This window comes from Leuresthes tenuis, unplaced genomic scaffold (assembly GCF_036924035.1).
Source record: "Leuresthes tenuis unplaced genomic scaffold, fLeuTen1.0.hap1 SCAF_10, whole genome shotgun sequence".
In the NCBI taxonomy this organism is placed as follows: domain Eukaryota; kingdom Metazoa; phylum Chordata; class Actinopteri; order Atheriniformes; family Atherinopsidae; genus Leuresthes; species Leuresthes tenuis.
This window is the reverse complement of record NW_027325364.1, coordinates 32,822,695-32,838,178: the sequence shown is the minus strand read 5'-3', so window position 1 is coordinate 32,838,178 and position 15,484 is coordinate 32,822,695. Positions and strand designations below refer to the sequence as shown.

Below are 15,484 nucleotides of genomic sequence, written 5' to 3'. Positions count from 1 at the left end.
ATGACACAAACCAATTCTTCTAAAGTAACAAGATGAAAATATCTTAAATTCTCTAATTATAGTTTTCACAAAGTGACACATATTCAGGGAGGGAAAACTTCTTTCTTTCCAGATTTACAGCTGGATTTGTATGAGATTGAGCTTTTTTATAACATTGGAAACATGGCATTCGCTGAAGGCAGGAACTACAAGGAGAAGATTTATTGTTACTCTTCACCATATTTTGCAATAGAAAACACTTCTTAAGTTATGCAAGACATATTTTATATGAATGCCACTTCCTGGCAGGGATATAAATTAATATCCAATATCCCATTGTTAATCCTACAGCTGAGACATATTCAGCATATGGAGACAAGTGACATTTCCTGCAGCATTTAAAGAGTCGCGTGCCACCATATTATTAGTTAGATATTTATGGGGTAGATTTTTAGATGTGGCATCTATCTAGACACATTACTCCCAGATGTTAGAATTTTACCACTTTTTATTATTACATTTTACTTAAAAATCAATGATTGAATGTGTTTAATGGTTTAAAAATTGTGCCATATTTTACCTCCAAGTTGTTGTTTGAAGAAATATTTAGTCAACAATGTCCACGGATTATTGTGCTCAACCATATGCTCACTGTTTTCTGTCAGCCTTCTGTGGGACAGTTAGTACGAGATGGTTTATGGCACTACCACAGACCACCTTGTCCTCTTGGTTCAAGTAAATATTTTCAGTCAAACAGTAGGTTTTTGTCAACAGCCCTCCAAAATAGAGCTTAGAGCACATGAATTACTCTAACTAATATTGTTAACTGACTTTTGTTTCAGTCGGACAGGATAAAGCATCCACAAGCTTGGTAATGAGTTTCTTACGAATGCTACAACTCTTCAACTGTTTTATATTGTTGGGTGTAAAAAGCATTCCATGTAACTCTAGAAACACTTGAGGTAGTGAATATTAAATAGCCCTTCAGAGAAATTAGCTAACTTTGGGTGCTATTAGTCATGTACACACATGAACAACTCTCCTGAAGTTACCAACAGTCTCATTTATGATTGACTTTGGGACTTTAGGGAAGTTGACGAGCTTCTGCTACAGTGGTAAGATAAGCATGGATGAGCACGAGGCACCTTCCTAACCTTCAGCACTGAACAACTTAATATTTGTTATCAGGAGACTTCAGAATGACAGAAGTGATTGACTAGCAAAAAGAGATTTTTTACAGTGTGACATTTCAATAATGAAATGAAATGGCCTTACTGTTTTTTTTTTTTCTTTCTTTGAAATATCAATCACTCCCGATTTATTTTGCTGCTTATTTCTTTTTGGTAAGTCCTTTTAAATGATGTAGGTACAACTTGCTAAAAACATGAACTGCCATTTGAAATTCTCTGGATGTGGCTTGACTCTGAGGCACATTCCTCAAACCTATCCTGCTCTACAGAACTCTCTGTGACGCTGCTCCTTCTTTGATGTGACTAACTGATATTTCCACTGTGGACGGAGAAGGAAAACGGCCTGGAAGTCCCAGGATGCCATCCACCCTCATACTGGCATCTATATGGCAGCATCACTCCAAACCCTTTCTGTTTCCATGGCAACTATAGCAGCCATGGAGAGTGGGATGTGGGAGGATGAAGGAGGTGGAATGAAAATTGAGTGGGGAGGTTAGAGGAAGATATTTACTGGACTGCGATATGCTACAAGCCAACTGCTTGTCTGAAATGAGAACCTTCTAAATGCAGCATGTATGATGTATGTGCACGTGTCCTTATATTTAGTCGCCACGAGGATACACTTACAATTAGATCAATATGAGCAAACATCACGACTGTGATAACTGCTCTTTTCTTCTGTGCAGTGGGTATTAAAGCGTGGGAGGGACAATAAAACACATTTCCAACACAGAAAAATTAGGTTTTGAACTAGCAGAAAGGTCCAACAGGCTCATAGAAGCATGCTCAAACAAACTATTGGCATACAAAGTCAGAAATTATTGGCACATAATCCCATCATACAGCTGAACAGAGTTGTGGCCTGTTTCTTCTGGGTTAAGTCTGGCAATATGCTCATTCATTCATTGATTGATTTGAAAAATAACTATATAACACCAATTAACCTTGGCTCCGGTCTACAAAAACACTTTACAATGTGTTTGGGTAACCACTGACTACACACAACGCACTGTGAGAAAGCATTGCGATTAGTGGGATCTCCCGTCTTTTCACACCACTTCTCACCTGCTGCCAATAAGCCCAGTTAGATGAATGGTGTGATTAACTAAGTTAATGGAGCTTCTTAATATTGTTGGAGGCACTAGGGGGGCTGCGTGTGACCAAAAAGGTTAAAGAAACTATTCTTACTTTCTCGCAATTTGCCCACAAATTGATTGTACCTATAATAACAACCAAAACAATTCAAACATGACAGAGCAGACAAATTACTCAATGCCTGTGCAACCTCAGAAGAAAGTACTGAAGAAATCCCTTCATTTATTGGGCAATAAAAAAGACATGTAATGTTCCTTTACATGTAGTATATGACAAAACTGCCCGCTGCCCCACATATGACTGAAATTAATTCAGAAGTCACTGCTTTCTTGAGCTAGGGGTCTTACAAATGACCATTACACAAATATAATTGTCTTGAATTGAAATGCGATGAACTTGCATGTAAAGTGCCTTGAGATGACCTGAGTTGGTGCATTCTAAATAAAACTGAGCTGAAGTGGTAGCGAAAAAGTCTGCTGTGATTTCACATTGGTCATTACAAACAGTCCTTGTTATTTGCCTGCATTTGTGTGAACAATGTGCTGTTTATATTGGAATATTTTGCTTTTATTACCCCACTTGCCATTTATTTCCTCTTTAATAATTGTTGTATAATGACTCTAAAAAAGACTGCAGGCTGAACTATTACAGTTTAACACATACCAGTACCAGTTCTCGCAGTAATTGCTTGAGCATTCACTGCTTTCCTGTCGCCATGCGCTGTGCATGTGGTTGAAGTCATGCCAGATCCCCGACTCTACTATCAACATCAAAAGAACATGATGAAAGGAATGGAGAGGACGGGAAACGGACGACGACCAAGGTTAGACAGCAGCACGTCCTGACAACTCTGACCTCTCATAAATGTAGACAGAGCTTTTCACATAAGCACTTTGAGCAAATGTGCTGAAACTAACACAGTCAAATGGAGGGATCAGAGAAAAAAAGTGAACAGGGCTACACGAAGGAGAGAAAGTGGAGTGCTGCAGAGCTGCAGTGTATTTGACTAATCATTTCCGTATGACCTGACTAAAAGGCAACCTTAAAACACCTTCAGATTAGCTGGAATTGGCCTCATTCCATACACAGTCTAAACCTAAACCGCTCCTTTTGTAAGTCTCACGAGGCTTATAAACTTTAACTTTAAGCAGTGCAATCTTTCAAATTCCAACTCTTTTGGATTTAATAGATATGCATGTTTTCCCAACCTTTTCAGCATGATTTCAGACTGGATCCAGTAACCTGCACTTCCATCTGAGCTGGAGCTGCCAGACTCTATCTAAATAACTTGCAGTTTTCATCCCCTTTTCTTTGAAAAAAATCCATTCTCTTTCTATAAGAAAGAGGGAAATGTCTGCACAGGAGGCATTCATAAATGTTCTATAAGTAAAACACCTCAATAAACACAAACAAGTCTCTGCTGCTGAGACACAGGCATTCTGTGAAGAATTCAACAAATGAAACATGGAAAGCTGCGTTTAAAAACTGAATATGAGAAATGACACACTTTGAATGTTTAACTGGAAAAACAAAAGCATTCAAACAATAAGAAATGACAAACGAAAGGATAACATATGACACCAGGAGGCAGAAACATGACAAAGCACTGGGAAGTCAGATCCTTCTGGTTTTTGCACTGATCTAAGGCAAGGCAAGGCAAGGCAAGTTTATCTGTATAGCACAATTCAACAACAAGGTGCTTCACAGAGACATTAAAACAGAAGAAATAAAAAGCATGATTTAAAATTTAAACAAAAGAAGGAAATAAGAACAATAGATAAAATCAGAAAAAATTATATATATGAAAGATAAAATCAATAGTTGGCTTCTGGCCTGGCTTCTGCTTAGAAAAGCTATCCAAGTACCAGCATCTTCCATTTGTGGTAGTCTTAATCTTTAATCTCTTGATCTGTGGAACCTCAGCTAGAGCTTTTCTGCGTGGAGTATTTTTCCAGGTGTTCCACTTACTTTCCACTGCCAAAGATGTGCATGTTAGGTCAATTTGTGAATCTACAGTTCCGTCATGAATGTGTGATGTGTTGCTGTCTGTGTATGTGTTAGCCATGTTTTCACGTGCTGAGGAATGCAGCACTACCCCTCTTTGGTCAGCTTGAAATCCTCCATCTAATTCCAAATGCAGAAAGAAATGCTTTCTCCAAATTACTGAAGAAAAATTTGACTGCTGACCATCGGTGACACCGCTGGTGTATCATTAGCTTCTAGAGCCCCTCAAGAGACCCTGCTAAGGGACAAATGAAAGTAGCACATTACGGACAAAAAGTGCTGAGATTACAAAACCAAGGTCACCTTGAAAATCCAGATCATTTCATATAGCCGAGTTGTAATAAAGGATCCATCCCTTTAAAGGTTCTGATCAGTGGGTCTATAGTTTCACTTAATAGACCCAGTTATTATGTTTCGTAATCCCTCAGATCAGAGTGATCAGTTCTCATGGTTCCATCACAGGGACTAAACAAGGTACGACGGGAATATTTCAGTGACCATGTAGCGCCTACTGTCTTTCACCGGTCTGTCTCAGTTCTGCCTCAAGAATGGTCAAATTCAAGCTTCAAGCTTCAGGCTGTAGCTGATCAACCCCAGCCACGAGAACAAATGAGTGAACGAGAGAGAAAAAAAAGTAAGTAAGCTATGAGCTTTTAAGTCCATGTGCACAAAAGATCAGCAGAGTTCCTATCATTGGGCAAAGCTTAAGGATTTATTGAAGGTGCTTATTAAAATGAAATCACAGCTCAATCCACTAGGGGATCCAATAGGATGCTAGAATGAACTGAATTGAATAAAACACTTTTAATAATCCTAAAAACAGGAAATTATTTTGCAGCTTAGAGTATCAATAATATATCCTATAAAAAAGATACAGAACATAGATGACAGACGGGTGAATTTTTTTGTGTGTAAGAGCATGGCAGTGTGTGTACCTGTGTTCGAAGGATCTCTCCTTTGGTTAGCTGCATGTCTCCAGTGAGTTCTTTAACGGCGATGCCTAATGGCTCCAACCGCTTACTGAAGTAATTAGTCATCTCAGCTGCCAAGGCCTTCATTGGAGCCACATAAACTATCTGCAGAGAGAGAAAAAGAGAGGGAAATAAATAAGGTAGCAAACAGAGAGTGCTAAGGTGAGGAAGCTAGAAAATGCAGGTAGGGGTTTGGGGGAACTGAAAGGACACTGTGGTGATAAATGAGTGAGCAGAGGCAGGATCATTTGTTCCCTGGCAACCAGCACAAATCACAATTTATTGAGTAATATGCCAGGCACTTGCATGGGTAAAGTTTAATGGTGATCTATGAAAAGTGGCTACCGTCACTGGCTGGCAGTGTGAAACACTGAGTGTGTGTTTGTGTGTGTAAGCCTTCATGACAGAACAAAGGCTTTTGGATGTGTAAATTATTCATCTGCCAGTGTGTTAGGATTCAACGCTGCAGCTTAATAAAGATGTGGAGCAATGCTTTTCTTTTCATGACAAATAACTTTTCAGATACGTATTTTAGATTCCATTCTGCCATTGTTGCTACATTTACCTTAGAGTACTTTCAGCTTCAATTTGTCAAAAACCTGGTGTTACGTATACATAAAAAAAGAACAGAAACATCATTATTTACGGTAGTAATGTGTGAAAAGGTAGGCCTTCATGTGAGTACTGTAGGCAAAGATTTATTATAATGGATTCAACACTGTCAAAAACCTCAATTTATTTTATCTGCCTGATTATTTGACAGGCAAAGCAGCTCCAACAGTAATGACAGCCCATCCAGAGTCCACAACGTGAGAAAAGAAAAGAAATACATTCTGTCACTGATCACTGATGGGCCTAATTACAAGCTTTAATCTCAAAAAGACCTTTTAGCTGCAATGTATCGGCAGTTTTTCTTTGATTTAAATATTGACATAGTACAGTGCAAAACCCATAGCAAGACTCTACTTACATTGTGAACACTGCAGTTCATTTATGGTTCAATTTCTCGAGTCACTGACAAACTCACAGCAGTGCTTGAGAGTTTGTGGGCCACATGTAGCTAAACAGAAAATAATAGAAGGAAAGGAATGGAGTTTTCTCCTTATTTAAGACAAAAAGTTCTACTTTGGTCTTATCAGTCCACGAAGCCTTTCTGAATGCATTCTGGCTTGTCCTCGTAGTTTAAAAAGCACACTTTCTTTTTGGTGAACAGTGGCTTTCTCATTTACACAGCTGTGGCGCAGCGTTCTCCTGATGGTCGACTCAAGAACAGTCATACTTAGTCTTTCGGACCTATCATGCTTTTGGAGTGATGGTCAGCCACTCCTCAGAATGGTAAGAATGTAATGGTAAGGCCTGTGCAGACATTGAAGACGTGTGTACACAAAAGAAGTATATATATAAGTATAAATATAAATATATATATATATATATATATATATATATATATATATATATATATATTTGTTTTTTATTGGACTATGTTTGCAGCGCACCAGCCTAAAAGATACCGTATGAAGAAGCAGAAAACCTTTTTTTTGCACGTCTGATTTGTCATGGTGAATTCTCTATTTTACTTTAAGATGAGAATTTTATCATGTGGCTTCATGGCTCATGAGAACTTTAGACTAGCACTACCATCCTGCAAGTCTCCATCAACTGTGATATTTACATGCATCATTTTCAACATTATTTACCATGATTCTTTGGGTCAAATCTGATGTTGTTAGCTTCCTGTAGAGGTCAACTGCAAATTAGGGCTCCATCCAAAACAGCAATGAATAAAAAGTTATACAACTGCTTCATCATTTTTACAATCTGTTTCACTGCAATGCCATGACAAGGCAATTAAAGGTTACCTATGAGGGAGAAACAGTGAGAAAATGCTTAATGCAGGTTTCTAAATGGGATTTGTCTTTGTTGAGGAACATTTTCAGCGTTCATTGTTTGTCTGAACATAGTTATTGTTGAAACAGCTGGACAGCTGGTGTGGATGTCACAAACTGGTGTGTTGCCTTCGGGATATTCCAAACTCTGGGCAACCTGTGTGTAATTTACCAAAGAAAATCTGGATAAACACAATATCTTTGTAGAATATTCAATGTGTAAGCATCATCCTACCTTTATCTGTCACTTTGAATAGAAAGCACATTTTCTCAGCTTTTATAAAAATGCACATTCATAAATTAATTCGCTGGTATGGTTTGACTTTTTAGTTTGTTGATGAGATTCCATTTTTTACTGAAAGAAGAAGTACAGATTCATATCAGTTTCAGTACTCGCCCAGCAGAGCAAGGCTCTGAGAGGAAACATGGCTGCACAAGTCCACGTGTCCTTGACTTAAAACTGTCATTAAAGTGCTGCCTGGAATCTCTGTGATCTCAAGCCCTACATGTGGTTTGAACATTTCAGCATGGAGCAACTTTATCTCCAGGTCAATTTCAGAGACCTCTTGTTGGAGTAACACATAAAGCGGTTATTGTAGACATTCGTCTAAATTAAAGCCAGTGTAAGGCTTCCCTTGAAAATTGGCACCAATAAACAACATAATATGACGGACCTCTATTTGATATGTGTGTGCATCTGCATCGGACCTTAAATTCGTCCTTCTTGATGACACCACCGGGCTGCAGGTGCTGGCGTATCTCATGAAGGACGGTCAGCATGGCGATGTTGGTTTTGCCAGCACCAGTTGGAGCACAGATAAGAAGATTTTCATTGGTGTTGTAGGCCGTCTCAAACACAATGGACTGGATCCTGTTAAGGCGCTTCATTCCCTTGAACACCAGCTGCCCGATCTAAGTATGCAATGTAAGTGGAAGGATGGATGAAAAGAGATTAACACATCAGTAACAATCTTATCATCAGAAATCAGTAGAAATGTTATGTTAGCTATGCCCTAATAAGTTTCATCCTTTATACATCTATCTATCGATCGAAGGTGTGGGTGGTAACTTTTGAGCAGTACTGTGATTTCTTCTTTTTTATCTTATATATATATAAAATCGATAGATAGATACTGTTTTGAAACTTTGGAATGACTACCAATTGTGAACATTTGGGAGGTACTACCTGTAAAACAATCTAGGATCAGTATTATTTGGCAGTCAGGCACACAGCTTAGTACTAGTTGCCCAGATTTCCTTAGCAACTAGATCTGGGCCAGTACCAACTATTTAAAGCAGTTGTCCCCAAAGGCAAGTGCATTTTCTGTGACACAACACACCGCAGACTCATATGTACTGACATGAAATACAGACAGGTGATCTATTGCCGTGTCAACATCTGAGCCTTAGTGTGTGCGGTACAGTAAGAGCGTGAAAAAGCATGAAGGAGAAGAAATATGTGTGTGCTGAGATCAGCCGTCACTCAAGCTGCCCTCCATCTGCTTTCACTATGGCAACAGAGAGTGGGTGATGGCCCTCAATCTCACACTGCTTCTGATAAGAACAGAGGCGACTACAGTGAAGGACAGCTGGCACCACACAAACATGCCATAACAGCCTGAAACACTATATGTGCATGAGAATAAAAATATTATAAATTTCATCTTTTCCTCCTGGAACAGAATGAGTGCAGTCCAAATACACATTCACAGGCCATATACTGAGATCAGTTTCTGATTGTGCTGGATGAGGACTGCAAAGACGTCTGAACACATTAGACATAATAATGTGCTTGCATACAAGATTCAGAAAGTATCCAAAAGATAAGACAAAAAAGACTCTCCAGTTTACTGTGTGCAGGATCTGCTCTTAAAAGTCTTAGAACAGCTCTTTGCATGATCTAAAAAAATAAAGAAATTGTCATCAAAACATATTTTGTGCATCCTAAAGTCTTAGAAGTTTGACTCTCAGCAAGCTGTGGCCAGTTCAGGTTTGTCCATATTCAAATATTGCTACCAAAGCAGATCACGTGTTCAAAATGGCGTTTCACGTATGTTAGACAATGGCGTGACTCACAGAGCTGCAGCGTGATGAGCAGCTCCCTGAAACCCAGCCCGTGAAGACCAGCTTCCAGACACTTAAGTCATCTGGACCAATCAGATGGTTCCATGCTATGTAGCTGAGAAAAGCTCCAATTCTGAAGCGGGACCGAAAAACTGATTATACAAAAGGATTCTTGTGATCTACAATGGGCAGCAGTTCCTGCAATGTGGACCTTTGAATAGAGTTGTAAGCTATGAGAAGGTGCCTGCTGTCCGAAAATGCCTCTTGTCTCTTTGTCTGAGGAAAAAAAAAGGTCAAAGGTTCCAATCTTCAGGAAACCAAGTCTGCTTGTCAGCATTGGAGTGATTCTTCCATATGGCGTGTTTTCCACCTTCACTTATGTTCACAAGCTGTGGGTGGTAACTTTTGAGCAGTACTGTGATTTCTTCTTTTCTTCATCTCTGCTGTTTGGGGGGAGTCTGTAACAGTGAATTCCCTTTCTGGATGAGGAATCATATCTACTGTCATGAACATTGATAGAGCCACAGTCCTAATGAATTCTGACTTACCAAAATGATCAAATCTCTGGAAGAATCACAGGATCACCATGAAAATTGAAACCAGGTGTCGTCTCTACAAACATATCTGTTTTTCCCTCTTTTTCACCAGCATTTACTCCACTCATTTTCCTCGACTTTCTCCTAATAATGCTGGTTCAGGAAACATTGAGCTTAGGCAGCAGTATTATTTATTCACGGATTCATTAGAAGTATGTCATCACTTTCCTCTTCCCCTCGTTTCGCTCCAACACTCAGAAAGAAATAATTAAAGAGTGCATGTCAGGCAAGGATATGCTGGGTGCTGTTTGGAAGTTGGCCCCGCAGCCCAGCAGGAAGGAAGAGGTTATTAATGCATCAAAGAGCAACTTTATTAGAGTCCACTTAAGCTGGAAGGAGTGAGGTGCGGCTGTGGTGTTTTGTGGGCCCAGGGGCTTCTGATGAACAGCTTGGCACAGCCATGAAAATATACATGAGATGGTTTGGCAGCTTTACTGCTGATAGCCAGCAAAGTCCACAGCCAGTAACAAGACCAACAAGTAAGCTTTTATAAAAGTAAGGCAAAAAAACAATTCAAAAGCTTTCCAGTTCTAAGAAGTTCCAGTTAGTGGGTAAAGGAATATTGTACACATCCCCATTATTTGATGTCCAGCAAAATGAGAAATCTAGGACCATCTTAAAGATGTCAGCTTTGGAACTGGAACTCATAATACAGAATCATACACAACACATGAAAGCATTGATGTCAACCACCTTCCACTGCAACTCAAAACCTGGCTTTCTTTTGTCAAAATTAGCATTTCGTCTCGTATGAGATTTATATCATCTCAATATAAATGCTTTACTAAAATTTGTACGACCGCAAAAGACCCTGGAAAAAGAAATTTAGACGAGAATGAAGTGAGTGAAGAGTGTACATGAAAACGTGGAACACTCGACTGCACATGTGCATCTGCAACCTGTTGGAAAAAGACAGGAACATTGTTTCTATGCTAATCCTCAGACAACTTCTCAGTCTGAAACTCCAGCCTGCAAACTCTACCCAAGCTACTGTACCAAACCATGGATTGACGGTCATTTAGCCATTTTATTTTGCTGGGAAAAGATGACAGCTATGACACAAACCTGTTCTATTTAAATGTTCAGCTAAACATTTTAGCTTTGTAAAACTAAGACTGTCAATGGTCATTTTTCTTTCAGACACATTAAGGAAAAAATCTAAATATGGAATGACTCAATCATGAGGAAAAAACTGTGGTGTCATCCTTCATTAGTCATTGAACATTAGTCTTTTATTTAAAGAGAGTACTGACTTCGACAGAAATGAAAAGATTCTACTTAATCTTTTACGTAACTTTCAGACTGTTTATATGGCAGCCCAACCCAGAACTGCTGAGCAGCTGGAATCCTATTTCAGACAAGAATAGGACAGCATTCGTCGTCCCAGTGGTGCAGCAACTGGTCTCCCCAGTTCCCGGACATCTACAGACTGTCCCTATAAGAAGAGGAGATGCCACACAGTGGTAAACATCTCTCTGACTAAACAATCTTGAGACGCGTTGCTGCCGTCAAATGAGCAAATATTTTACTGTGTATATAACATGCCATTCTCAAACTATGGCAACATATCTTTATTTACATTTTACACAGCATAGCAACACTTTTGGAACCAATGTTTTACCGGGGGCAGAAGAAACAGCCCAAAGTGGTGCTGTTGACAATAGAGTTCTGTCTAATTCATGCTCAACGTTAAATACACAGACACATACAGACGGAGCCTTCCTTCTGTCCTCTGTGTTCATTTTGTGCATATTTTGGTACACTTTCAGAGACATTGTGGATGAGAACCCAAACATGGGCACACAATGTGTTGCGCAGTATATCTCATGTGCAACCAGCGAAAGGCACAAACAAGAAGACCAAACAGAAATGGAGGAACTCCATCCACATGCCGCCATTTAGATTTTATTTCTCTTCCTGTGAAGGTGCATTATCATGATCTCCTCCACCGTCATGCATGTTTGTTATAGCCTGAAATTGATGTTGGAACTGTGTAGTGAACTCTGCACTGCCCTCTGGTGGATGGACTGCCTAACAACCATGCTAACATCGAGCACGCATTAGGGGATGTAGGCAGTGGTGCTTCACAACGTTTGAAACGGACGTACCCATTCACGTACGTACAGGGAGCATAAATGAGCCTTTAGGGGGTATGCCTTCCAGACTAGATTAGTGGCTCCAGCAGAAGAAGAGTGCAGCCGCAGGAACAGCGAGGCACCACTGCGTACCTCAAACTGCAATGCCTCTGAACTGCAACAATCTCTCAGTGGACGGTAGGTAATAATGCCTGGTCCCAGGTTTTCCCAGCAAACACTAAACTGGTCATCTGCATAAAGGTGATCAGTGTCATTCACCTGTCAGAGGGTGTCTTTAGTGGAATCATCTCCACGTACACCTTTGCCACCAACTTTGTCTCTTTCATGAGCTAACAAGCCGAGTTAAAGTCTGGATGTTGGTGAAACACACCTGTTCATAATGTGACTGCAGAGTATTTCATACTGTGTCGGGGAACAGAACAACGGTGAACCCAGTACCTGGCTGTTCTTCCAATTATTTCCCCCAAGGCCAAGTCCACTGAACAGCTAGTCATAAATATTCACTCTTGAATTATGGGCCACTGAGCTTAACCCAGTTTGACAGACTTCTGCACATTCATTCCTGTGTCTCTGAAGTAACTGGGGATACACCAGAATTAGTTGAGAGGCTGGCTCTCATTTTGATTTATCGACTTTGTCTGTTTGTAATGAAAAGCCAGAGTCCTCACGCCTTTTAAACATGCTAATTAATGCAAATGCATGCCTGCCCCAGTATTCACCTTGAGGTAAAGCATACATATTGTAAATAGAAAGTTGACATCATTTAATGATCTTTGGAAATCTTTTGTGGTTTTTTATTCTCTGTTTAAAACCTCTCCCGCTTCATTGTCATGATAATGTATGCATACACATCTTCCAATTGAAGTTCCAGCTGTGGCTGACAAAACTCGTCTCAAGGGTGTGATTTTAGTACTGGGGGTAGTTACTTAACACACTGCAATAAATATTATGCAGCTGTAAGCTTATACGACTAACACAGTTTTACTAAAATCTTGCTCATCAAGAATTTCATGAGCCAAACAGCCCTCTGGTAAATCTGCTGTGATTGCGAGCCTGAGGGGCTTCCTGGGAATGATGGTGGTCTCTTTGTCATATCAATGTATCTGAAATTTTAAAAGAAGTTAACAGATACAAAGCAGACAGGCAATCCTGGTAAATCTTAAAGCATAAGAAGAGCATTTACTCTTGTAATGACTAAAACGGAATTCTACTGGTCAGCAGCACATGTCACTAAAAGTGTCTTACTAAATATTCATACATTTGGTATGTTTCCATACTCCTTTGTATTTTTGTGTCCAGGATTTTCTTAATAGTGACATATTTGTCTGTACAGCTTTGTAGATCATCTTCTGGGAGTTACGAGTACTACCTGACCAAGGACAATCTGATACAACCACATTACTCTCCACAGCTACAACAGTCACTCTTGACCTACAATTAGGGCTGAGCGATTTGATCGATACCGCCATATATATCGATATTTTGTTTTCGATAAAGTATTGATTTTTCAGCTGCAGGTATCGATTTAAAAAAAAATTTAAATCCTGCAAACAGACTTTACAAAACACTGACTAACTTAATATAAAACAATTCCAGGGGGGTCACATTATACAAAACAGTGATAAATGAGTTCAAATAAAATGTTATATAAAGTGCATAGCTCAGTGGTTTTGATGGCTTTTCTGTTTATAGAATGAAGGGTTGTTGTAATATATTGCTTGAGCTCCTTCTCAAAAATGAAAAAAGATGATTTGTGAATAGAGAATTTGGATTTGTGAATATGGTATTTAGCAAGTAAAACAAGTAAGTTGATGATGTAATATTCACAACATAAACATGAGTCTGCATACGCTGAAGACACGTTTGTGACATGTTTGTTTGTTTCCGTTTGTCTGGCAGTGTTGTCCTTCCATTTCAAAGGACGGACCACCAGTCCAATTAGCGACAATTCATGTCAAATCACACTGTCCCTTTAAAATCTTTCAGAAAATGATGTGTATTAAATCGTATTGAATCTAATCGTATAAAATCGTATCGTATCGTATCACTGAATGCCGTGTATTGTATCGTGGAATTAGTATATCGCTACAGCCCTACCTACAATACCTTCTTCATCAGTTAGTGCATACACATCACCAGTGACAGTGACAGTGAGTCATACGAACAGAGGGAAGACAGTCAAATTGACAAAACCTGGACAAGGGCCAAGTTAATTACATTGACAAGAAAGAGAACTTTATCAAGTGGAAAATTTAGAGAAAACACATCCAGAGTTAAGTAAGTCTCATTTCCTCACAAGCAGCACTAAATAGACATAAAAAAATCAAATCAGATATCTGAAGCCATTCACCTGCACAAACTCATACATACACACTAGTTAGAAGAACCACTTTGCTGCTGAGTTGGAAACAACTCTTCATCATTAATGCTGCAGCCTACATTCAGCCATTTAAAGCAAAGACCACGCAGCGTGGAAGAAAACTAAGTGAAAGCTCTACAGAACCCAGCTGGCTAGTGTCGGACCGTAGACATCTGTGGTCACCCTTCCAACGGCAGGGTGAAATTAAGTTCCTAATGAGGGCAGATGTTTGATACTGGGGTGGAAGCAATCTCAATAACGCTCAAGCAGGACTCGGTATTTTCTGCCATTTGAAGATCCAAAGGCAATGTGGGATTTCTGCTTTATAAAAAGAGAAGGCCTGACTGAGAGGTTCTGTCCAAAGACACACTTGGATTGAGTGAGCTAGTTGCATGTGTTGTCAATAGATTGTAAGCATCGTTCTCAGCAGTGCACTTCATTACTTAAGAAAGTGTCCATCATGCTGTCTTGGGTCAATTCTGAGTGGGATGGAAACAGACAAGCTCATTACCACAATGGGTACACAGCCAACAGCCATATGGGCAAACTGTGAGGATAGGGAATATCCTGCCAATCCACCAACCACTTAAAACACTAATTAAGACTCACATGTATACCACCAACAGTTCGACAGCAATAATTAAACACCAGTATTGTCCATAACTGCTGGCCTCCCTCTATGTGGATTTAGCAGTGTACAAAGATGTCCACACTGTATGTACACTACACACCCAAATATGTTGTTGGTGTGTGTGCTGGCAACTATTTCATATTATTGTGAGGATACAGTATGAATCACCAGAAGCTCTGTAACTAATTAAATTCCTGTGTGCATTGGTAATGGGAAGCTAAGAGATATAATTGTTGTTATTTTCATGCCATCCTTTTAATTACTTTTTGGTTCCATTTCATTCCATTTGAATTGACAGCCTGATCAACTTTTAATTGCCAGTTTTTGCAAACAGCTTATCAGCCTGTTCCAAGCCTGCATGCAGAGTACTAAATGACCTGGCCAAACCGCCCCCACCACCACCACACGCACACACGATAAAATCCCAGAGCCTATGGATCCACATGCACGCGAAGCACATGCAACATCAGCTTGACGCACCAGATGCATAGTGGAGTTTGACAGAGTGAGATGTGGATGCAGCAAACAGGAGGTCCATTCGTTTCCCTAAAGAACAGCAGCAGGAAGAAGTGGGGGTGAGTGCACAGAAAAAGGGAGACAGAGAACTGGGAGT

The 15,484-nt window shown here is 39.7% G+C and overlaps 1 protein-coding gene across 1 annotated transcript in view; it reads right to left on the bottom strand.

The window, feature by feature from the left end:
• Positions 1-15,484, bottom strand: part of ascc3 (activating signal cointegrator 1 complex subunit 3) — a 152,008-nt gene that overhangs the window by 83,378 nt on the left and 53,146 nt on the right. The window contains exons 9-10 of the mRNA XM_072394952.1: positions 7,834-8,037; positions 5,204-5,344 (exon numbers count right to left, since the gene is read on the bottom strand). Of these exons, the coding sequence (XP_072251053.1) occupies positions 5,204-5,344; positions 7,834-8,037 (345 nt within the window). The remainder of the gene's footprint in view (positions 1-5,203; positions 5,345-7,833; positions 8,038-15,484) is intronic.